At 38.0% G+C, this 24018-nt stretch overlaps 1 protein-coding gene across 1 annotated transcript; it reads left to right on the forward strand.

Moving 5' to 3' along the window:
* Positions 1-23359, forward strand: LOC306889570 (disabled homolog 2). Its single transcript, XM_079448662.1, has 14 exons — positions 1-217; positions 9575-9781; positions 13040-13188; positions 13777-13875; positions 15483-15614; positions 15814-15897; positions 17004-17027; positions 17131-17163; positions 18164-18226; positions 19322-19933; positions 20661-20808; positions 21054-21560; positions 21670-21734; positions 21859-23359. The coding sequence occupies exons 2-14, from the start codon at positions 9700-9702 to the stop codon at positions 21925-21927; spliced, it is 2067 nt and encodes a 688-aa protein (XP_079304788.1). The 5' UTR covers positions 1-217; positions 9575-9699; the 3' UTR covers positions 21928-23359.
* The last annotated feature ends 659 nt before the right edge of the window (positions 23360-24018 follow it).

Raw genomic sequence — 24018 nt, forward strand, 5'->3', positions numbered from 1 at the left:
GAGGGGGAGTTACCCGAATCAGCGGAACACCAGAGCGCGCATTCCTCAGCAGAGCTGCCAACATCCCGGGAATAAGACCTTACCGTCAACATCTCAGACCCACAGCCCGGGAATTTACCGGTGCTGCACACGATTCATCCTCCCAAACCGTATCTTCTCTGCAGGTTAGGACAAAGCTGTAGGAGCATGAACGGTTCTCCCAAATCCCTCAACGTAGGTGAGTACAGAATTTTCCCTTTAAACGAACGTGTGTCAGAAAACCGGTCTATGAGATGATGTCGCGGTTTATACCGAATTTCAACAAACGCGTGAATTGAAAACGCGGTGTCGTGGTTTAGTCTTCTGACAGAATACATTGGTCGGTTTCTATTAACTGCACCGGGAGCTCCGTCGCTGTCTGAAATCCGTTATGTTGGCTCGATCTGTCTTTAGCGGCATCGTGTTGTGTAGGCTTATTGCAGATTTACAAATCATAAAAACATGCTCACAGCAGGACACGTTTTAGGCAATGCGATGAGCGAGCGTTTCAAACAGATGTTACATGTTGCGTTACGAATAGAATAAAGCCGCACATCAGCACCTAACGCGTTTTAGCGTTGAGCGTCATTTCAGTCGTGTGGACACTCTGGACAGATATTTACATGTATGGGATACAGTCCTTCTGTCTTTTTTTTTATGTATCCAAGTTCACGTATTCCGTTTTGGAACCTGTGGATTTGCAGTGCTGATGATATCACGTTGCTATTTGCCAATGGTCTGACCTAAATTCACAAATGTTTACATTCATCATCAGTGACCACGTCACATATAAAAGGCTTGACACCACATTAAAACTGTATCTTACCATGATCCATGGTAGGGTAAGACAAAACATGCAATTATATAGGGTGGTACCTAATAATCCTGTGCGGTTACAGCAGAGAACCAAGACCACCCAGAGTTCCCCATAATCTGATTTGCTAGATGTTTGCTCTCCAATTTGAACTTGTTGGCTTGTCATGGATCAGCTTTTAGACTTCAAGATGCAGGGTTGGAACTTAAACGCATTCAATTGTTCAGGACAGGTCATCGGGGTTTAAAGTCTCATGTATGTAAAGACCCTATAAAGGGCCCATTGGTGAAAAAGGGCACTGGGCTGTTTTAAAGGGCATGTGTGTGAATTGGTTTGCTTGTGGTTACAGGTATGATCTCAGTTCAAGGGAACGCGCTTCCATGTCATTGAGTCCAGGTTGACCTTAATCACGGTTGTGCAAGGGGTGGAGAATCAAAGCCTTTGAGCGTTAGAACCCATCAGAGTTGAAGACGAGTTAAAAAGAAGAGAGAAATTTCACTTACTTGAACTTTAAGACCTTCAGTCTCTCTCTTTTCCTCTATGGCATTTTCGTCTGTTTCCCATTGCCACACCATCCCCCAAAGTACTTTTAGAGGAGGAAATGCCACAGTAAATAGATTCCTTTTCCTCTCACAAAGCTGGTAATGTTGAGGGAACACGTAACCCTTTAATATGACTTGACGTTCAAGTCTAAAGCCAAGAATAAAAAGTATCTGGAACATTGGAGGAAAATGTCTTTGTTCAAACATCAGACCCTGACACATGCCTTCAATTTCATTAAAAGGGGAAATGTGTTTCTACTTAATATGTGTAAATGACTTTCCCAAGGACAAGGAGCCAACACTGTGTTTAACCGTTTTAAAATGTAAATGACGGTATGACTCAGATCAAGACATTCTTTTTCGCTCTTGTTGGTACAATGTGTGCAGTTTTATTGAAACCAGATGTTGGCATTCAACTTAGTTCCCCTTATGTCCTTCATTCTAAACTCTCTGAGGCTTTCAAATGCTATCAAACAATCTTCTTTCTTTTTATGGGAATGCTCACATGTTTAAAAAGAGTACATTTTGAAAATAACAAAGACACAAATGCAACTCTCTGTCACTTTAAATCTTAATGAGAATTTTCTCAGTCTGTTTCTACCTTTGTGATATTTTAATGAGACAATAGGGACTCCTAGTGTATTTCATTGTAGACATATATAGGTCAGTAGAGAAGTCGTAGATGTCCTTTTATGTGTAGAGTGGAATTTCAGTAGGGTGGTCACATGCTTAGGTAAGTGACCTTTGACCCAAGTGTTTGTTTGTAATGCACTTTCCCCTCCTAAATAAGGAATGAAATTAGGATTTTTATTTTATTTCAGAATAGAAAGAAAAATGGTTTATAACCATTCGCTGTCTTCATTATCTGCTAGGATTACACATGATCTTCCACCCACAGCCAATCAGATTTAAGTATCACTAGGGATTTCTGTCTGGGTCTGATGCAAAAGTGGGCCCTAAGTGTACCAACTTTGCATTGGATTCATAAACACACAGTCACTGTAGCCATCCTTCACCCTATCAACAAAGGTTATGTCCCTAATGCGATACCTTGCCCATCTACTATTGTTTAGAATAGAACATTTAAAAAGTCAAGATCAACCTTCAGCCTGTGCTTGAAACTTTGTTTTACTTTTCTCTGTTTTCAAGTTCTCATCGTTTAATACTCGAAGTACATTGTGTCCCAGATGTACGTACAGAACGAATTGTGTTGGTTGAAGCAGGATTACTGCACTGGTTCTGACAGCAAACGGTGTACTGAACACACCGGCCTCTTACCTTGAGATCGTTTTATCATGTAAAGGTATGCTACACAATTGCTCTGTATTTAATGCAGAATGTGTTGTGTGACTAGATGATTGTTATGTTCAATGAAGTGTTGTGGGTCAGGCAGTGTTTGTACACTAGACATATTGATACCTCTTTTGTAGCAGGTCTTAAAAACCTTTACGACCACACAAGCAGAGGGACAAAATTATGGTGTGCTGCACTTCTCAAATGTTTTTACTTCTACAAAACCTCTACTTAACATAAGACCTCATGCTGTGAAGATGAACTATATAATAATCACATTTTTCTCTTCTGCTGTTGTAGTGATACAGTTTTGTGAATGCAGGTACACGATTCCTAATCTGATTTTTGTATTGGCATGTTACATGGTTCTTTGTTTTTATAGCTTCAGTTCATATTATTCTATACACCTGTAAGGTTCTGATAAATGAAAAAAAAATCTTTATATAAAATTACGTTTTTAAAGTTGAATTGGCTTCAAATGTTATTTCTATATTGTAGTGCTATTGCGAACAAAGATCGTTTTTTTAATAAAAAAGCTAAATAATTTTACCATCTTCTGAGTTTCAGGCCTGAAATGACAAGATGTCACATTAAATCCCTTCTAACAATCAGTTTCTCTCTTTGAATGTGGGATGTAATTGTTTAACATTTCTTCTAAGGCTTTGTGTATACTGTGTTTCTTACCCTCATTTTGTTTGATTTTGTGTCTCGGGTGATGGATTGTGTGTTTGCTGTGCAAAGCCAGCCTGTGAGTGCTCCTCTCTGAAAAGAGTTGTCCATACCTGTCTTACTGGCAAACGGGTGCCATAGCAACCACGAGAATCCAAAGCCTTAAGTGTCATGTAGTAATAAATGGTTGCATGAGTCGAGTCAGTTCTATTATAAATCAAGAAATTAGCACATTAGAATGACAATTACAGTTTGTAGTTGACCACTAGCGTTGGGTCGATCACTATATGGTTTTACACTTTTTCACTAATAGTCATTAGTCCAGTATTTCAATATAACACACTGTGCTTTGGACATGAAATCAAATGCAAGAAACCAGATGTTACCACACCTAGTTGTGGCCAGTTTCTGCTCTGGTCGCTTTCCTCAAACAGTTCTTTCTCAGCCAGGAACTGAAGGATTTTTAGGTGTACTGACGCCATTAAATACATTGATTGGTCTTGCATGTGGCATGTGCACAATAAGTACCTTGTTCCTGGTACCTTAGTTTCCTGTTGACGACTGACAACACACCCCTGGAGATTTTCTCTGTCCCGTGTGTTTCCCTCAGAGGTCTGAAATCCTGGCACTGATTTGGGGAGGATGTGTCTTGGCTTACTAGTGCATATTTACACATACTCCATAGTTTGGGTCAAGTGGCAGCATTAGGACTGAGGACTCAGGGAAGAGGAAAGATGGTGTTTATATCATTCTTCCTCTTTAGAGGTGTTGTCCAAAAAAGGCTACAAGACCAAGTATAGGAAACCATCTGAGATGCCAGACAGGACAAGAGAGTTTAACACAGGGTAAGGTCTTGTCAGGCTAACCACATAGTACAAATATTGATGTTTTTCTTGTACTTACTTTCGGCCAGGAAATACTCAAGTATTCTGAGTTAGGGCTGGGAAAGTGGCTTAAAGATACAAGGCACCTTATTAATGTGTCTACAGAGAATTGTTTTTCATTCATTTAATTTATTCATTTATTACTGCTGCTTTTCAAATGCCCGGTGGCAACTTTATGAAACACAAATTAAAAACTAAACATGCGTTAAATTATTATATTTTCATGATGATAAACACTGAGCGAAATAAACATAAACCATCTTAAAATGTGTTGTGTGAAACTGTATCAGTATTTTTCTTTACTAAAGCTGGTGTAAATATTTACCAATGAGACAAAACCAGTGTGAAGCATATCAACTGTTTGACACTACGATATGTAAAGAAGTCTTTTGACACGGCTAAAACAGTTTTAGATGTAATGCATTGTGTATACACGATTTAAAAACGGTTCAACGGTTCAAAAACGCTATATTTTCCCCATACCGTGCAAGTTTGTATCTACTCTTTGCCCCGCTTCACAGAAACGTGCAGATTTTTTAGGCCCGATTCACATTTTGCGTCTTTCCCGCACGCATATTCGTTTTTTTAAATGTAGACGTGTGGCAGGCGCACCCGAAGAGGGGGCCTAGTCGCGATCGGTATTTGCATGCGGTGCACACATTTTTATTGGCGCGTCGGCGCCACATCGAGATGTAAATAATTACACTTTTTGGAGTGCCATGTGCGCACCGCGGGTCATTTGAAGAGAGAAACCAGTGCGGCTCGTTTTTTCCGTAGGGTTTTAGACGTGAAATGTTATTCGGGCCTTACAAAGCACGTCGCTCTGAAAAGCAAGGTGTGCTATGATTGGCCAGTTAACCAGTGCGTTGTGATTGATAAAATACTGCAACCGTTTGACGGAAATGTAACGCCTCTTACCATATTTGTGTCTAATACATGCGTGGGCAACTGATAACACACCGAAGACACAGAAAAACATGTATTCGCGCCATATGACCCCTTTAATGCCTGGACAAAATATACAGTTTAAAAATGTCGACTGATTAGTTTAAAACAGACTGTAAAATCGTACATGTTACTGCAGTTTTTGATGATTGTTATGTTTTTTTAATTAGTCACAAATAAATTGATAGTTCACCCAAAAATTTCAATCCTGTCATCATTAATTTGCCCTCTTGTCATGTCAAACCTGTATGACTTTACTTCTTTCGCAGAACACAGAAGAAGATTTGATTTAGAATGGTGCTATTTGAACAACAGCTGTACCCATTAACTTTCATTGATTTTTTGTTCACACAATAGAAGTAAATGGGTACCGCCGTTATTTGATTACCAACTTCAAAACTTCTTCAAAATATCTTGATTTGTGTTCTGCATAAGGTTTAAAATGACAAGAGGGTGAGTAAATCATGACAGTTTTTTAAAAGCATCCAACATCCTTTCACAACAATGTGAGATTTTAGGTACATTCTTCATTGATTATGGTGACATCCATCAAACAACAAAGAAGAATGTGACACACATCCAGACACACAATATAAATGGGCATTTTTAGAGCTGACTCAAGTGTCTGTATCCCAGTGATGCTGTTCAGTTCTAGGAAAATATGTCAGATCACAGTTGTCTGGTGCATCCTCCACTACTCAGGCTGCTACAGTATATGCAAATTACCTTCCAAACCGATTTTCTTGGCATACTCGCACCTTTACCTGATTTGCCTAATTCCCTTTGGTGAATTGGGAGCTGAATACTGCAGACAGTGGATTTAAATACAGTGCTATCTTTGGGTACAATTCATTCCTTGTAAATATCTCTCAATATGTCATTATATTTTATTAACAGCCTAACAGGATCAGGTTGTCAGCTAAGACACATATTAAGACTTGATGCATGTTCTATCTGCACTTTCTATTCTGTTGTAATGGATCGTCATCCACATTCTTCCTCTTTTTTAAACCATCCGTACCTTCTTCCTTTCAGGGAAGGGACATCACATGTCTGATAAGGGCACTACATAGTGGATATTTTTTGCCAAGGTTGTTCTGTCTATCGTGAGTTGTCGACAGCTGTTGTTTTGGGAAGGTCAGCTGGTACTATTTCCTCTTATAATAGAATCTGCTTGCTTATTATGGCCAGCAAATGTTTAGGGTCACATGTGGTCTGCTGGTGTGAGAGGTGAAGCTGATTATGGGTTAAGATCTATTTATGTGAGATGACACACTAAAGAATATCTTCTTTGAGTCTGACTTAATGTGACAAGAGAGGGAAGCTTATTTTAGTTATCATGTTTTGTTTAGTATCCAATAGAAACGAGGTTGTTTTAATAGTTCAGAAATATGTGTCGTGTTGAAAATAAATAGCTTTTCGCAATCCTTTGAGATCTGATTTAAAACCTAACAAAAGAGAAAAAGGTAACATACTCTACTAATGTACAGCACTAATGTACTGTGATCTCATCAACCCCAGGCATTAAAAAAACTGAAAAAGTGTGAAATACTGAATGTGTAGGTATTTGCAGGCGAACTAAGATTGCAGACAGCAAGTGCAAACAAAAAAGCTTTTAATTAAAACAAAAACCCACGATGGGGGAAAACAGTTAATAATACAAGACATAAAACAAATACTTCCCACAAGTGGCCAAAACTAAGGAAGTCCAAACAGCTACTACACACTACAGGCAAAAATGGGGAAAACAAAGGAAGGGTACGGACGCTGTGCAGGCGAGGAGAATGAAACACTAAGGGCAAGATTATGGGAAACAAGGGGGAGGGACCAAGACATGTGCCAGGAGAGCACGTGGCGCAAAGTGACAACAAAAGCCACGTGCTTCCACATAAAAACACAAAAAGGTGCTGTCACGACCCTGTCCACAGAACTAGAAAACTCCTGACAAGGACAGGATCAGAAGTAGCATTATGGGAAATGACACTCCACAAAACAAGTTTTCCCCTGTTACTCTAGGAAATGTACTAACATGAATGACGGCAGATACAGACGTGCTCAAATCTGTTGGTACCCTTACAGCTCATTGAAATAATGCTTCATTCCTCCTGAAGGGTGATGAAATTAAAAGCTATTGTATCATGTATACTTGCAGGCCTTTGGTTTGTCATAGAATAAGGCAAAGACGCTTTGGAAAGAGATGAAATATTGCATATTCTACAAAGATATTCTAAAATGGCCTGGACACATTTGTTGATACCCCTTAGAAAAGATCATTTATAACGGGATTATAGTGATATTTCAAACTAATTTGTTTCTTTAATACGTATCACACATTCAGCCTATTTTAACGGAGAAAAGTAGTCACTGTGCTGTTTGGTATCCATGTGTGCCCCATACTGAACATGGACCAGAGAAAGCAAAGGATAGAGTTGTCTGAGAAGCTCAGAAAGAAAAAAATAGACAAGCATGTTAAAGGCTACAAGACCATCTCCAAGCAGCTTGATGTTCCTGTCACAACAGTTACAAATATTATTAAGAAGTTTAAGGGCCACGGAATTGCAGCCAACCTTCCTGGGTGCGGTTGCAAGAGGAAAATCGACCCCAGATTGAACAATGATAGTGCGAATGTTAGAAAAATAACCAAAACAGGTACAAGCTGAACTACCAGGTGAAGGTACGTCAGTTTCTGATCGCACCATCTGTCGCTTTTTGAGCAAAAGTGTGCAGGGCAAATTTAATCTCAAGACTATCATGGCATTCTGGAGCGAAACGTACTGCCCATTGTCAGAAAGCTCTGTCTCAGTCACAGGTCATGGGTCCTCCAACAGGATAATGAACCAAAACACACAGCTAAAATCACCCAAGAACGGATAAGAACAAAAACATTGGACTATTCTGAAGTGGCCTTCTATGAGTTCTGATCTGAATCCTATAGAACATCTGTGGAGAGAGCTGAAACTCTGGAGAAGGCACCCATCAAACCTGAGACAAACTACCTGTTAACAGGTGCAGAAGTCCCATTGAGAGCTACAGAAAACTTTTGCATGCAGTGATGGCCTCTCAAGGTTGTGCAACAATATATTAGGTTAGGGGTCCAATCATTTTTGTTCGTGACATTTTCATTTGTTTTATTATTTACAATATTATGTTGAATAAAATCTTAAAAGCAAAGTCTGATTTCTAATAAATATGGAATAAACAATGTTGGATGCCAATAACTTTAGTCAGTTTCAAGTTATTTCAGAGAAAAAGGTGCATTCTTACTTTTTTTGTGGAGGGATACCTACAAATTTGAGCACCTCTGTATTTTTGCAGCAAAGATTTCTAGTTCTCCAATCTGGTTGATTCATGGTTCATAGGAACACCCAGTTCCTAGTTGTTTCGTTATCACGTAACATTATTGCAATGTTGTTGTTCATGTTTTAGCGGAAGGATATTTCAAGGAAAGAGTGTTGGAGCCTTCTAAAGGTGAAGGTATTTATAGACATCTTGAGTTGGTTGTGGGGCGAGGATAAACATCCCAAATATTCGCATGTAGGAGTTGCCTCAAGTTTTTGATTAAAGGCAAATGTGCAAAAATTGCCGGCTTGCGGAATGAAAAATGTGGAGAATAAATACATCCCAGATGTAAACAAAGCTCTCACTTCCTGTCTTCTGGTGCAGGGATAATAGCAATGCGGAGACAGCAGGGGACAATGCAAACAGTCTCATGCTCTTGTCAGTTTAACCTGTAATAGATACCTCAACGAGAACAGGTCGTAGAATTGAAAACCGTCTCGGTGGCCTTTCACCTCAGATAAGGGGTGAGGCAGTTATCTGTAACTCAAAACATGAGTGTGTATTTATGGCTCAACAATGCAGTCAACTCAACAGAGTTCTCCAGGATGTTTATTCAGTGTGATTTAAAAACACAGTCACTTTGATTTCTGTGCTTGTGGATTTACTAAGTTATCGGGGATGTAACCAGAGATGGTTATCATGTTATTGGGAAGGTTAAAAGGTGGTGAGTGCATGTTTTGAGAGCAAGTCAGCGAACAAGGTTCACCAACATCTAACATTGAATGAGTAACGTTTATGATACGAAACTATATTTCCAAGGAGTTCTACACCCACACTTCTTTGAGGAAAGGCAAAGTTCCATAGAACTTATTGTCTAATTTTAGCCTTTTATGCATAGAGGTCACTACGTACAGTGGACAGCTATTCAAAACGCTATTTCTTGCATTTTTCACAAATGAAAAAATGTGTTTTAGAAAGTTAAAATCTAGATTTTTTATGTGCTTAAAGCAGTTGAAAACACAGGAAAACAATCTAAATGAGTTTGCTATAATTCACGCACGTTTTTTCTAAGCTTCTACTAAGTCTGTGTTTTGTTTGGCTTTCTCTCTTACTCTCTCTTAACTGTCCAGTGCGGGCACAGCTGAGCGCGGTCCACTGCTGAGTCAAGCTGTGGGACACACACTGCCCAGAGGAGAGCAAGAGTGCTTTACCCATCCCGTCTTCACACCCGTTTGCACAAGATCGGACTCCAGACATGTCTACGGAAGTGGAAACCAGCACACCCCCAGTCGAGCAGGCATCCTTAAAGACGCCCTTCAAAAAAGAAAAGAAGAAGGGTATGTGATAAAAGCAAAAAACTAGCTTTTTTATGACAGCTGTGCCAGTCCTTGTTGGAAGGTTGTAATCAACGTTTCTGAATTGGTGATTTCTCTGTCAAGTCTTTTATGAGATGGTTCATAATGTACTATTTTAAGGCAGTACTAAAAACTGCTCATGTCACCTAGAACGTCATTCGTGGGATAAGACATTTTGGATTGTCCCTTTGAAATGTGTCAAAAAAAGGAAGCTCAAAGCGTACTGTACGTAACCTCAGCGCACCTAGAAAACTCACAACATACTTGTAATGCACCTGTTTAACAAACACACTGAGCCCTCATAAGAGTTTAACCTGATAATAATTCCATTGTGCTCGCAACCTCCCCACATGAAAAGGCTGCTTGTTTGGAGATTTGATTTACTTTAAGAATTTCCATGAAATAAAGCTGCTTAGAAAGACAAACGGCTTTGAAATAACATCGATGATGTATGGCTGTATCAAGTAACCAAATTATGTTATAATTGAATATGAGTTTATCCGTTTATTAGATTAGCAAATGTGTTTTATTTGGTTTAGTTATCATGTCTTGCTGGTGGAATTTTGAGCATGAGCGGGGTTTTTATTTGTATTATTTAATTCAAAGAATTTGTACAAAGATAATATACATAACTAAGTCGTAAGAGGTGTATAAAGTCCTTACACAATGAAGTGTTCTTTTTTTATAACCTTAGAATGAGCTATGTCGATCTACACAAGCCACAGGTACCCTTGCATGGAATTCACCATGTTGTTACTACAGTAGCCCTAAACGGACAAACTGCTCTACGAGCGTGTTTCGTTTATATGTTATCTCCTTCGGCAAAGAAGCAAAAACGTGATAAGATCTTAGTTCTGTGTCAGCCACCGTAGTGAATCTGATTTGGGCATATTTATCTTATTTAACCACCTAAATATATAACCACTTCCCATGTTTTGTCTCTATGGAGCAAAAATGAAATATATTGAGCTTGAGTTTATTCACTTCAACTTTCCCTTTGCCGTTTATACAATATTCAAGTATCATCTTTGGATCAATTTCCATAAAGAAACGCCAATGACTAAAGTTGATAAATGCAGTTCATCCTGATAAATAAAGGTTTAAGTTCATTATGAGGACCTCTTGAGCTCATCAGGGTCTACTGTATGATGTAGCTCAGCACAAAGTTGGCAAACAGCCGTCTGCAGAACACTAAACTCCTCCACCCTCGACTCCAGGGGCCTCTTTGACCCAATATTTCTCTGTATTTGTTTTTCTAAGCTGGATCCTGGTGCACAGTGGTATTGTTTGTCTTGCCTAGCTCATTCATACCGACAGAACGCACTGGCGATGGATTCCATTAGAGTTCTGTTTCTGTTTCCACAAGATCTTCCAGCTGCGACTGCAACACACTGTCCAACAAGCCTATTTATGAAGCTTTTTCACAGGCTTGAAAACAAGCAGAATGATTCCCACAATATCATGCTGAGAAGCCAGCGGTGATTTGGGTGATGAGGTGCATCTGGGGTTGAAGGAATGATGTGTTGGACATAGAAACAAAAATATATTCCTCCCTCTTCATCACGTGTTGAACTTCCAGCCATGTTTTAGGATACACTGTACTGTAAAATATGGCTTTTGACTTTTGTGTTGACTAGATACATAGGAGTTTGGCGTTACAATTGATATCATGTGGCACATTTGTAAGCAATTAGCCCTTTTACATGGGTCACTTGTCAATGTGTCAGCATACCTCATCTCAAGAGTACTGGAAGTCTTTACAACCATCCAGGCAATAATCCCTCAGTTTGATTAAATCCAAGACTGTGGGTCTACTAAACTGGAGATAGAAGGTGTAATTGCTTTGGGTTATGACCAATGATATTTTTAGCAATCGACTTACTTAAACTTTATATCTTTGTTTTCCCAAACGCAACATATAGGCCTTCAGATAATATTTATGAAAACTAAAACTAAATCGAGCATATGTACTGGCATGACACATGTTGGGTGGGTGTTGTAGAGCAAAAACCTCAAGCCTGTTGAGTCTCTGCATGAGATGAATGTCAATGCTGTCCCTCAGCTTGGCCACAGCAGGCATGAGGTCTGGGTCTCTGCCAGGCTGTTCTTAGTCTCTTTTTGTTTTTCTGTGTCTGGCTTATTCACTCTTTCTCCGCCTCTGCCATTTCGTCAACGGAACTGGCCAAGAGGGAACATTGCCATAGTCACCTGAGCTCAGTTTTTTAACTAGGAGAGCAAGTCTAACACAGTGAAGCAGATGTGCTGTAAAGATGAAGTAGAGCAGAGACAGAATGAGTGACTAATAATCATGATGTATGGCAAAAAAGAAAACTCACGGAATATGGAGATAAGAGGTTTCAGAAGTACAGCGGAGATATGAAAGACCCAAGCTGAGGGAGCAATGCCTAAATAAGTTATATTAGTTATACAATGCAGCAACTGGGTGTCATTTGTCCCGTGTAGTTTGTCAACAACCCGCATCTGCGATGCAACTAAATTACATTGTAAAAGACTTACCTAATTTCACAGACTTGGCTTTGTCTTTTCCTCTTTCCCCTTTCAAATACTTGAAGCAAAGTTGTGATTAATCTTGTAGCTGGATGGTTTAGTTGAAGGATAAAGGATTTTATATCCTTACAGTGAAAATGAAAGGGAAAAATACTTGAACCAAGGCCACAGAAAGTGCTCTGTCACTGTTGCATTCTGTATCATTAAATAAAGAGCAAATAATTGTTAGAGATGTTCAGACAGATAATGTAAAAACAACTGCTTCCAAGATGTTCAATGTGAGCGAATAAGTGGCGCGAATCCAGAAATCACAATTGCAAGGCCAAGACATCGCCAAACAGATATTGAAACACGGATTCGGACGAACAGATAGAACACAATGATCAGCATATCAGTGGCTCTCTGACGCACTTCATGTTCACTGTAATCAGTTTCCTTTGGGTTTAGTTGAACTATTGAGCAACCGCCGTGTTGTGATGAGTACTCGAATAACTTGCTGACATTTAAGTGATTGAGCAACATTGAAATTCAGAGGCTCTCTAGAGCTGAACCACTGCAGCAGATAACACTCAGCCCTTTAATTCCTTCCATTGACATCAATCAGTCAGCAAAACCCGTAATGATGGCACCAAATCGTTTCAGTGTGCTTAAAAGAATGTTTAAATTACGTCTATTCTAAAACTAGTTGGATTAATACCTCTACTTTTTTATCTCCTTCTCCTGATTTCTCAGCTGCGGCAAGCCCAGAGAAAACCAATGAGTTCCTGCTAGCCAGGTTCAAAGGTAATGGAGTTCGATACAAAGCCAAGTTGATTGGTGTAGATAACGTCCCTGAGGCAAGAGGAGACAAAATGAGCCAAGACTCTATGATGAAACTGAAGGTCAGTGAAAGTTATGCTTGTTTTTTTATACAGCTTGCAATCCATTCATACTTCACATCACTTAAAGGGATAATTCACCCAAAAAATGAAAATGATATCATCCTTTACTGACCCTGTATTAATGTTTTTGTTCTGCTAAACACAAAGGAAGAAATCTGGAAGAATGTCAGTAAGCAAACAGATCTGATCCCCCATTTACTGCCATAGTCGGGGAAATAAAGTCAATGGGCGTCGAGATATGTTTGGTTACTGACATTTTTCCAAATATCTTCCTTTGTGTTCAACAGAACAAACACATTTTTTTCAGGTTTGGAACAACCTGATGGTGAGTTAATGATGACACGATTTTTATTTTGGGGTGAACTATCCCTTTAATCATTCAGGGGCCTGATATAAAGCACACAAGTTAGTGACACATGTCAACATGACATGTCCAAACAACGTCACGACTTATAATGGCAAAAACAGTATTAAGGTATCAGTACTAGTAAAAAGATAGCATCATGGTCGTATGATAAAGGTCTGCACATTTGTGCTATAACATACAGGTATGTTCATTTAGTCGTCTGTTTTTTTCTGTGATTACAGGACAAAGCAGCTGGTGCTCGCTCTCAGGGAAAACACAAGCAGAGAGTTTGGGTGAACATTTCTCTCTCAGGAATCACCGTTACTGATGAGAAAACAGGGGTGAGTTTCTCCCTTGTGTCTCTTTGAAGGGCACCATTTTTTTCATGGCACCACTTTGCCGTTACTTTGACATTTTTGTTGTTCTCATCATGATCGTGATATTCATTATTTTATAGACCTCAAAAGTAGACAGGATGTTCATGTTACATTACAGGGTTCGACATGGGCCGAATGCCGGTTTCAAGGTATTCAGAGGTTTGAAAGAGTCAAGGTTTCAAAACCACAAAATTATTCTGTGATACCGTTTCTAAAGTATGAGCGAGTTTACAAACAAAAAAATTATTAAGTTGTGCAATGCAATGCTTGAGTTTTAGGCCTAATATATGGGCTACGACAAAAATATATATTTTTTGAAGAGGATTATAATTTAAGGTTTTATTTTTACCTGACATATATATGTTGTATGACTGTTGGTTAAAAATAAAACGTATTTGTGTCCAGTTGAAAAGTTGTTGTTTGTGTACGCATACATTTGAAAATAACACATTTTAGTGTTGTAATTGCAATACCGTGAAACCGTGACACTTTTGCAAAAGGTTATCATACCGTCAAATATCATACCGGCCCATGCCTAGTTCGACATCATTGATACCAAACATCATTGAACATATTGTACCCTTTCGAATAGCACATATTGCAGTCACAAAAGCCTGGTACTGTGTATAACACATACTGTAGGACTATCATCATCAATTTTTTTCATAACTCGAGTTGCAGAGAGAAATATATTAATATTAATATATTAATATTAATATATTTAAGGATATTAAGTAAAGATCATGTTCCATAAAGATATTTTGTAAATTTCCAACCCAAAATATATAAAAACTTAATTTTTGTGAGTGGATGGCCTGCTACAGTGCCTCGGATTAACAACTTCAAAGGCGATTTTCTCAACATTTAGATTTTTTACTAATCCCTTTACTTCCAGAGTTTTACACTCTTGTATCTCCACCAGATATTGTCCCATCTTAACAACCCATATATCAATCAAAAGCTTAACTATTCAGCTTTCTGTTGATGTAAAAATCTCAATTTCGAAAAATGTACCCATAAGACTGGTTTTGTTGTCCAGGGTCACATATATTTGCAAGGATCACATTTCTTTGTTTACCACATATTAAATACAGCTTTGTTTTTCACAGCCTATGTGTCATAATATTGACTCTACTGATTGTCATTCAGTTTGGAATAACATGAGGGTGATTCTCATTTTCAGAGATGGAAAATACTTGAATCATTTTACTGTACTCAAGAACCTTTTCAAGTATCTTCTTTTGCGGGGGGGGGGGGGTTACTTCACTAAATAATAAAGCATATGTTATACGTTTTACTCCACTACATTTCATAAATACATTTTTATGTGCTTTAGTTTTTTACCTTCAACATTTCAGTACATTAAAAATCGACTTTATTTTTTAAAAGATGTATAAGAGTGGAGTAAGGAACAGTATGATATATGCTTTATAATGTAATCCCATCTCTGCTCATTTTTGGGTGAACCGTTCCCTTTGTAATATTTATATTAATATTAACTTGCCAATATTGACAGATACAGTATCACTTGATTAACAATCTGCTGTGTTTCTCTGTTTTGACCTCTCCAGGCAACAATACTCGAGCATGCAGTGAATAAGATCTCCTTCATAGCTCGAGATGTTACAGACAGCAGAGCGTTTGGCTATGTGTGTGGTGCGGAGGGCCAGCACCAGTTCTTTGCTATTAAAACCGCACAGCAGGTCGGTTGAGATTTTACAGAGCGTAGCTCTTTCTTTTCCACACACTTATAACTAAGGCACAAACAAACAAAGACACACTCAGTTTCTCTACCGTCTCAGTCTTTCTGTAACGCACATTTCCCAGTAGCATTTTAACAGACACACATTCCCTCACGGCAAACATTCATTCTTAAACATTGCTGTTTGTATTTCTACTCAGGCGGAGCCTCTTGTTGTTGACCTGAAGGATCTTTTTCAGTTAATCTTTAATATGAAGAGAAAAGAAGTTGAGGGTTCAAAGAAGGTACGGAAACCCTGCTAATATTTCGACATTAATCTTCAAATACTATAATATTCGGGGTTTGGACAAAATAATGTGCACACAGGGGAAATACTTAATATCTCTTTTAATATATCCCACTCTTCTCATATGGAGTTTTTTTAAATACCAAACAGTCACTATTTTTCGCACTCGGAAATATACTTGTTCTTTTAAAGGTGCAGTTTTTGATTTACAGCGGCCACTAGCGTTGTATTATAGATTTACAACGAATCTCTCAGTCCAAACACGACGGTGGCCATCACAGTACAAAAAGATGTCGGCGTATCTTCTCATGTTGACGCAGGGATCATGCAGGCATTAGAAAGACTGTAGAAAGAGCGATGTCTTGTTTTTTACATAAAATAATAGGTCTGTGAATTTTAAGTAAAAAAAGACGGATAAAAGACCGTCAGGAGCTAGGACCTGGGTTAATATTATAAAGACTTTCCAGCAGAGACACTTCACTTAAAGGGATAGTTCGCTCAAAAAAATGTAATTCTGTCAACATTAACCAAACCTCCATTTTTTCCAAACCTGTGTACATTTCTTTGTTCTGCTAAACACAAAGGAATATATTTAGAAGAATGTTAGTAACCAAACAGATCTCAGCCCCCATTTACTGCCATAGTAGGGAAAATACATACTATGGGAGTCCATGGGGGATGAGATCTGTTTGGTTCCTGACATTCTTCTAAATATCTTGCTTTGTATTCAGCAGAACATAGAAATGTACACAGGTTTGGAACAACATGAGGGTGAATACTGTAAATGGTTACAGAATTTTCATTGTTGGGTGAACTATCCCTTTAATATTAACCCATATAACAATGGGTGTTCATATTATTTTGTCCGGCCCCCTGTACGTGAGACATTTAGTTTAGACAAATCACTGCTATTTTAGTGTAATTCTTCACGTTACATCATTGCATTTAGCTTAGTGTTAGCAGTGTTGGTCTCAGCTTGATATTCTATTGTTACATTGCATTTTGTTTTGTGGCTTGCAGTTTCTAGATAGTTTGGTTCGCCATTTTTAAATCACACTTTTGCTTTTTTGTCCATCTTACTAATGTGATCTTGTTTCTATCTAGGATGAATCAAATAAATTGGTGGAGGTGGGTGTTCAGAAAATATTAAAATCAATTGCTCAGTCAACATAATATATTGTATTTGCTGACACAAACTGTTATGTAATTATTGTCTGTCTTACCCTGATAGAATGGCAGTGGAGTTTCACACAATGACAGAAAAGTAAGTGTTATTTACGATATTACAATATTTATACCTTAGAATGCAGGGAGATACATGCTGTTTATGTGTAGCAAGGACATTGAAACAATTGGAAATAAGGGGAAGGTGGTCACATTAAAGGAGCAATGTGGAGCTTTTAGCAGCATCTAGTGATGAGGTTCCGAATTGCAACCAACGACTCACTCCACCCCTCCCGTTCGAAGCACTACGGCAACTGACACAGGACAAGCATATCATCACGTTTTCGCTTCTTTGCCGAAGGAGATAACGTATTTACGACAGGCACTCTATATTTATGAGAGCAGTTTGTACATTTAGGGCTAGTGTAGAAATATCATTGTGAATTCCACGTAAGGGGACCCGCGTTGTATGTAGATAGAAATAGCTCATTCTAAGGTAATAAAAACATAAGGCTTCATCAACTAAGATCTTTATACACCTCTGAAGATGTAGTGATTTATATTATATTGCAGTTCTGTCAACAGATCCTCCAAAGAAATAGGCCTACACACTGGAACTTTAAGGCATGAATATTCATTGTGTTCCAAAAAAAAAATTTCACTTTCTAAATGTGGGTTAGTGGTTAAATGGTTGCTGTGCACTGGCAGAGACAAACCAAATTCCAACAGCATTAACTGTAGAATTGTTTGTTTCTGTGTTGGTTTCTAATGCCCCCTGCTGGGTTTTCATCATGTGTTCCACTGCATCCAAGCTACTCTCCTCAGGGGGCAAAAGCTAATGAAGTTAGCAGACAGGAAATTACTGAGACGCATCACATACCAGCTCTGCTCATTCTTGCTTCACTCCTTTCACTCTCAGACTGTGTAAAAAAACACAATTCTCCTTATTCACATCACTGGTCATTTTCTTCCATTCATTCACCATCTTAGCATTGGCAACCCAGCATGAAACGCTTTTCTCTTATATGTTTTGGTTTCTTTAATTCTGTTTGGCTGGAAAAGTCTGGTGATGTTTTGCTTCTTTAAACTCTGTGTCGTAGGGTGTCAAACAGCTGGACCTGTTTGGAGACATGTCAACCCCGCCTGACTTAAACTCTCCTTCGGTAAGACTTTGGTCGAGACCAAACAGAGTAAATCAACACAACATGTTTATGTTAGAACCAACTCTGACTGACAATTAAGCATGCGTAATATTCAGAGAACAATTTTTCAATGATTTTATTATATAAACACTAACATTGTTGGTTTTTTCCTTAAAAACGCTTATACATAGACATATTGTTCATTGAAACGAAGCAAGATCATCCAAATGAGACATTACACCTTTAAAAAAGAGACATTGAATTCCATATCCTGTAGTTCTTGTTTAGTCTTTGGTTGTGTTCTCACAACGTGCTTGATTGACCTCAAATGAAGAAAATACAGTCATGGGCAGCGAGGGGGCTTGGACTCGAGCCTACCAAAATAACAAGCACAAGAAATTCAACAAGGCTTAGTTGTTAGCTGAAGAACTGCCCACTAGGTGTTTTTGAGCCTTTTCGAAGAATTCTTAAAGGCTATGTGTGAAAATATTTTATTTGGTATTACGTTCATGGTGTTGATGCAGTGTTTGTTCTGTTCTTCTAACTAAACATTGCAATGGCTGTGAGAGCTCAAGTTCAGGTAATGCCAAGTGAAAAAAACACATCTATTCACAACTGTGAAGTTTGATCATCCATTTTAATTCATCCATTTTCTGTTTTGTTTGTTCAAAGTATACTATACTGGGGGGAAATATATTCTTATTTTTACTGTATATTTACTGTCATTTTAATCAACTTACACATGTTTTTGTTACAAATGACAGAAAATTACAAAAATAAACTGCAAATGTTAACAAAGCTAAAGCTAGAATTTATAGCGTTTAAAGATTTTCATTGCATTTTGATTAAAAAACCTCTTATATTGAACTTACCATGAAAATAGTTATAAATAGTTATTAAAGCTGGCAAGCAAACATGTTTGGGTGAACTATTAAGTCATGAATGTCCATGCCTTTTTATTCATTAAGGTTGAACTTCATCCACCTATAGAACAATTTAATTTTACTTCAGGCAAGACATGAATTCATCAGTACAACATCACACAACAAAAGTACATGATTTTATTATTGACATCAGTAAACCTTACTTATTCTTCTTTCTCAAATGTTCTTCCAGGAGTCTGAGGACATCCTCTTGATGGATCTGTCCACTGAGATAGACAACAACCAGAACTGCGTTAAAGAAAACCCCTTTACTTCTTCTGTCCCCAGAGTCCCATCCAACCTCTCGCCTGAGAACCCCTTCTCCTCTCAGCTCAATTTCTTCCCCACCCCTATCCATGACCCGTTCAGCGATGACCCATTTTCCAAAAGCAACGACCAATCAAACAGGGAAGAACCTTTCCCAGTCAACCCCAGCCCTAGTAACTTTTTCAACGGAGGCCCTAAGAATGGTGATTCTGATTACATAGGCCAGCAGTTTGACCAGCTCTCCAACAGGACAGTGATTCAGGCACTCAGTAATGGCCAGTGGCCTTTAGATGGCAGAATTGTGGAAGCGACTGCCTGGACACAGAATAGTATCCCAGTCCGAGAACAGAATGGAAATGGGAAAGTGACACCTAATCCATTTCTGGGAGGTTGTGAGAAGGTGCAGCCAGTGCAGAATGGATTGAACCATGAGAACGTAAGCATAGGTGAACCACCTGTCAATCAAGGCAAGGAATCGGTCGTTTTAAGCCCTCCTCCACTCAACACGAAAGCTGGGAGGGGGAGGAGAAGTGTGAAGGTGAGATTATGATTCAGATCATAAGTGATCTGGAATCACTGTATTGCTTCATGCTTTTTAATTATATGATCAAAAGGTTTTCAGCAGTATACCATTTTAACATTTGTGCCACAGACCCATGGAACTACTTTCTTACTCATTACATTTGAGGATTCAACATGTGTATGTCCCTTTAAAGCTGAAGTGTGTTTTTTTTATCTTAAAGGCCCGGTACTAGCTGGCTCGACTGGGGGGGCAATCAAATTGGATGCATCAGTTTTTCATTTTTCTATGAATAAATTGAAAGATTATTAAATAGATAATACAAATATTTAGTAAGTATTTAATAATAAGAATTAACATTTTAATTATTTGAATTGTCAGCCGGATATTTAGCCCCCCCAAACCCAGTCCTGAAATGACTGTATGTAAAAATTGTGTACACGTAAGCCATGTAGTGTACATTTGGGACAAACCAACAAGCACTAGACATGGAAAAGATGTTTACATTTTTTTTGACATTTTGAAAAATACACACTTTTTAAGCTTTCTGTCATTCTGAGTCATGTTTATCTAACACAACTTCATCGTCTTGTAATGTTGTGTGCCTTTAATGCTTCAGTGATTTGTTCATGAAAGGTAAGGTTTGATTTGCTTATGACTTTTCAATTACATGTGGACATTTTCAGAAAGCCCTTCTGTGGTGGTATATTTAAGTAATAATGCTTTTCGAATTCATTTTCTCTAGTCCCCTTCAAATGAAAAACCTGGGACAGATCTGTATGCTTCACAAAACAAATCAGAATCACCATCACCTCAACCTGAGAATGGCCCGGTCAACCCTATCGATCTGTTCAGCAAGAGTCCTTCCTCTGGTGACACAATCACAGCTTTCGGTAAGAGCCTTGAGATAGGAAAGAAATCATTTGACATTTGTGAGCTTCCACAACCATGAAAATGCCTTTTCTAAAAATCATCATAAAATTTCAGTTTATGATGTGCTCATATGATCATGTTTTTTTGTGGTTGAGATAAAGCTTAATGTTTTATTATTGCTTTTTGATTTTAAATATCACAGAACACTAAAACAGTGCTGCTGCTTAATATATTATGTTACCTTGTCAACGCATCTCTTCTACAGAAGGGTTGACTGTACAACCTCCACCTGCATTCTCCACTCCTGATGCAGCTCCATGGAATCAGCCCATCTCATCCATCTTCCCCTGCACAACCAATGTCTCTCAGTCATTTACCCAAGCATCAGTCTTCTCCACTTCACCTGTGCCTGCCTGGGGAACCACATCAGCAGGGGCTTTTGGAACCTTCACTGCTACCCAGAATCTTTCAACATGGAATAACACCCCAGTTGCCAATGGAACGAATGGATCTTGGACCTCGCACACAACCCTGGGGAACCCCTTCCAGACTAGCGTTTTAACAACAACCGGAAGCCTTGTGCCTGATGGACAGCAGAGCTCCAGTCCTCCTCCACAGGTTCCACCTCGAGCAGCCACCAAAGAAGTTCCAAAGGTGGACAGTAATGCTTTTGTTGACCTGGATCCTCTAGGAGAAAAGGAGAAGAGAGACATCAAGGACATGTTTAAGGATTTCCAGATGGCTAAGCCACCAAATGTCCCAGCCAGGAAAGGTATCTAAAGCATATATATGAATAATTCACATTTCAATAAAATGTCATCAGTTTTTATTTTAATGTGACTGTAGCAACCTGAAACGTCCTGAAATGTCTGTTCCTACAGAGCCATTGAAGGCAGAAGGTCAGAACCCATTCGACAGCTGCTTTGGCACATCTGTACCTGCCACTGTACGTATACAGTATGTGATCACATCCTCAGATCTCACTGTGAAACAATTCATGATTCAACAACAGAACCTGAAAAATAGCCAAAATGTCTTGTTTATTAACTTATGTTCTTTGACCTTTGCAGAGCGCTCCTCTCATCAAGGCAGTGGGATTAGACTCTTTCAGAAGTCCTTTTGGAAATCCATTTGCATGATAGCCCCCTTGATGACTCCACGGGGTTCAAAAATCATTGAAGAAGAAATTATGCAAAAACTTTTCCATGCCAGATGTGTGTGTTACAGCTTTATGTTTTGTTGAGCTTTGTTTGTATGGATACATGAAAATTTTTATCCAGCGTTTACACTAAAGTGCATCCTGTTCAAGAGCAGGTCTCTTAGCTCTGTTGTCACATCCATCCTGCCACGTCCAAGAACTAAATACAGTCTGGTCAGCACTCCGCCTTTTACCACTCTTGGATTTCTGGAGTGGGAACGGACACTCTCCAAATGAACCATCACCCAGAAATGTAACATTATGTTATGTATCATGCATCACTAGACCACTGATGCCATGTTTAAATACTTTGGTCCTTTCATTGTAGTGTCGTGTTTGACTTTTATCAAAGCCTTAGAGATCACAAAGTTACCATGACAAACGTTTTTATGATTTACAAGTGGTGTATAACCTGTATCAGATTAAGATTTTGTATTGCTTTTCATCTCATTGACTGTCAACGAATATGTGTGATTTTATGAAATATCCAAACACAAGCTGATACAAGGATCAGCACTATGTATATAATATCTGTAATGCTTTGATATAACTGTGCAATCTTCACCTAATGGTATGCTCTGTACTGATCAATGATACTAAACTGATGTCGGAATAACAGCTTTGGCTTTTATCAAATTCAAGATTGATTGAAATGATTTTCTTTACTGTTTATTTAGTGTTCTATTACTTGTGAGGCGACAAACTTGCTAAACTCAATAGTAAATACAGTATGTACTGTCAACAAGTCAAAAGATCTGTTTTAATTATAATTTTACATTTTGTTGAAGGAATGATCTTAAATTGCTACCATTGGCATGTTGTCAGTGATTGTAAGCTAAATACTGAAAAAATAATATCACAGCTCCTGAATTAAGTACACAAAGAGTTTGTTGTGTGAAACACTATCATCCAGAATCATTCAGGTAATACTTGACATTTCTATAGTAAGAGGGGATGTCATCTTTTACCAGACAATTTCATTTGGCAAACAAACTGTATGTTATTGCAATGTTGAACAGTGTAAACCCTGAATGATCAATGATATGCATTCATCTCAGTAAATTAATGATTTAGTAACAAATGGAATGTGTGTACTGTACTGGATGTTGAAGCCTGGATGTTGTGAATGAAATATGTGTACATATATACAGTAAATATCTATCTGCTCTGTTATGCACTATGCCATCTCTACCTTGGATGTTAGAACTAAGGTGTTTAAACAAAATGTAGTCGCTACAATAAACTGGAATTTTAGTTAAATAGTGAAATAGAATGTTCCTATTTATCTTTTACAAGGTTTGTATTCAAGTCTGTTAGACTAAGTCTGCTGGTCTACTTCACAATAAAATGATGACTGGTTTAATAATTTTGTTCTAACATGTTATATATTTCTATATTTTTCTAAACACAAACAAGAGACCATGAATAAATATAATGATTAACAATAATTATTTTTTGTATCCTGTGAGATATAGAGAGCGCAAGGAGACTCGATTTAATATTATGCACATTTCTAAAATTGATTTAAAACTGCCATTTTATGATAACATAAAAAATAAAATACTAATGCAATGTAGTCAAAATGCTCTCTATTAAATTGGGACCGGATATTATTTCAGAAACAATGGATCTCATGAAATTATGTTGCAAATAATAATTAAATTATAATAAAATAATATAATAATAAAATAATACTTAACTAAATTGTGCAAGCCTTCAATTGGATACATTTGACGTTGTATTATGGTTTATATGATATATTTATTTCCTACCTTAACCCTGAAATTATTTCTGGAACTGGAGGTTAAACACTTTTAAATGATACTTTTACTGTTTCATAAATAATTGCTAACATGGATGTTATTCTATGACTAAATACTTTAAATAATACTAAATCCAGACATTACTTCCGGGTTTGACCATATGTAAAGATGTCTGGAACGCAGCTTAAGTATATATAGCTACCATTTGTACAGAAATAGTACAAGTGGTGTCTGTAGTATGATATTCTAAAAAGAGTAACTGTGGACTA

Source organism: Barbatula barbatula (genome assembly GCF_947034865.1).
Source record: "Barbatula barbatula genome assembly, chromosome: 2".
NCBI lineage: Eukaryota > Metazoa > Chordata > Actinopteri > Cypriniformes > Nemacheilidae > Barbatula > Barbatula barbatula.

Excerpts from the sequence above, each read along its gene's own strand:
- LOC306889570 (XM_079448662.1), top strand. The coding sequence starts at position 9,700 with ATGTCTACGGAAGTGGAAACCAGCACACCCCCAGTCGAGCAGGCATCC. Across the intron at positions 17,028-17,130 it reads AATCAAATAAATTGGTGGAG|AATGGCAGTGGAGTTTCACA; the intron begins GTGGGTGTTCAG and ends TTACCCTGATAG. Across the intron at positions 17,164-18,163 it reads TTTCACACAATGACAGAAAA|GGTGTCAAACAGCTGGACCT; the intron begins GTAAGTGTTATT and ends TCTGTGTCGTAG.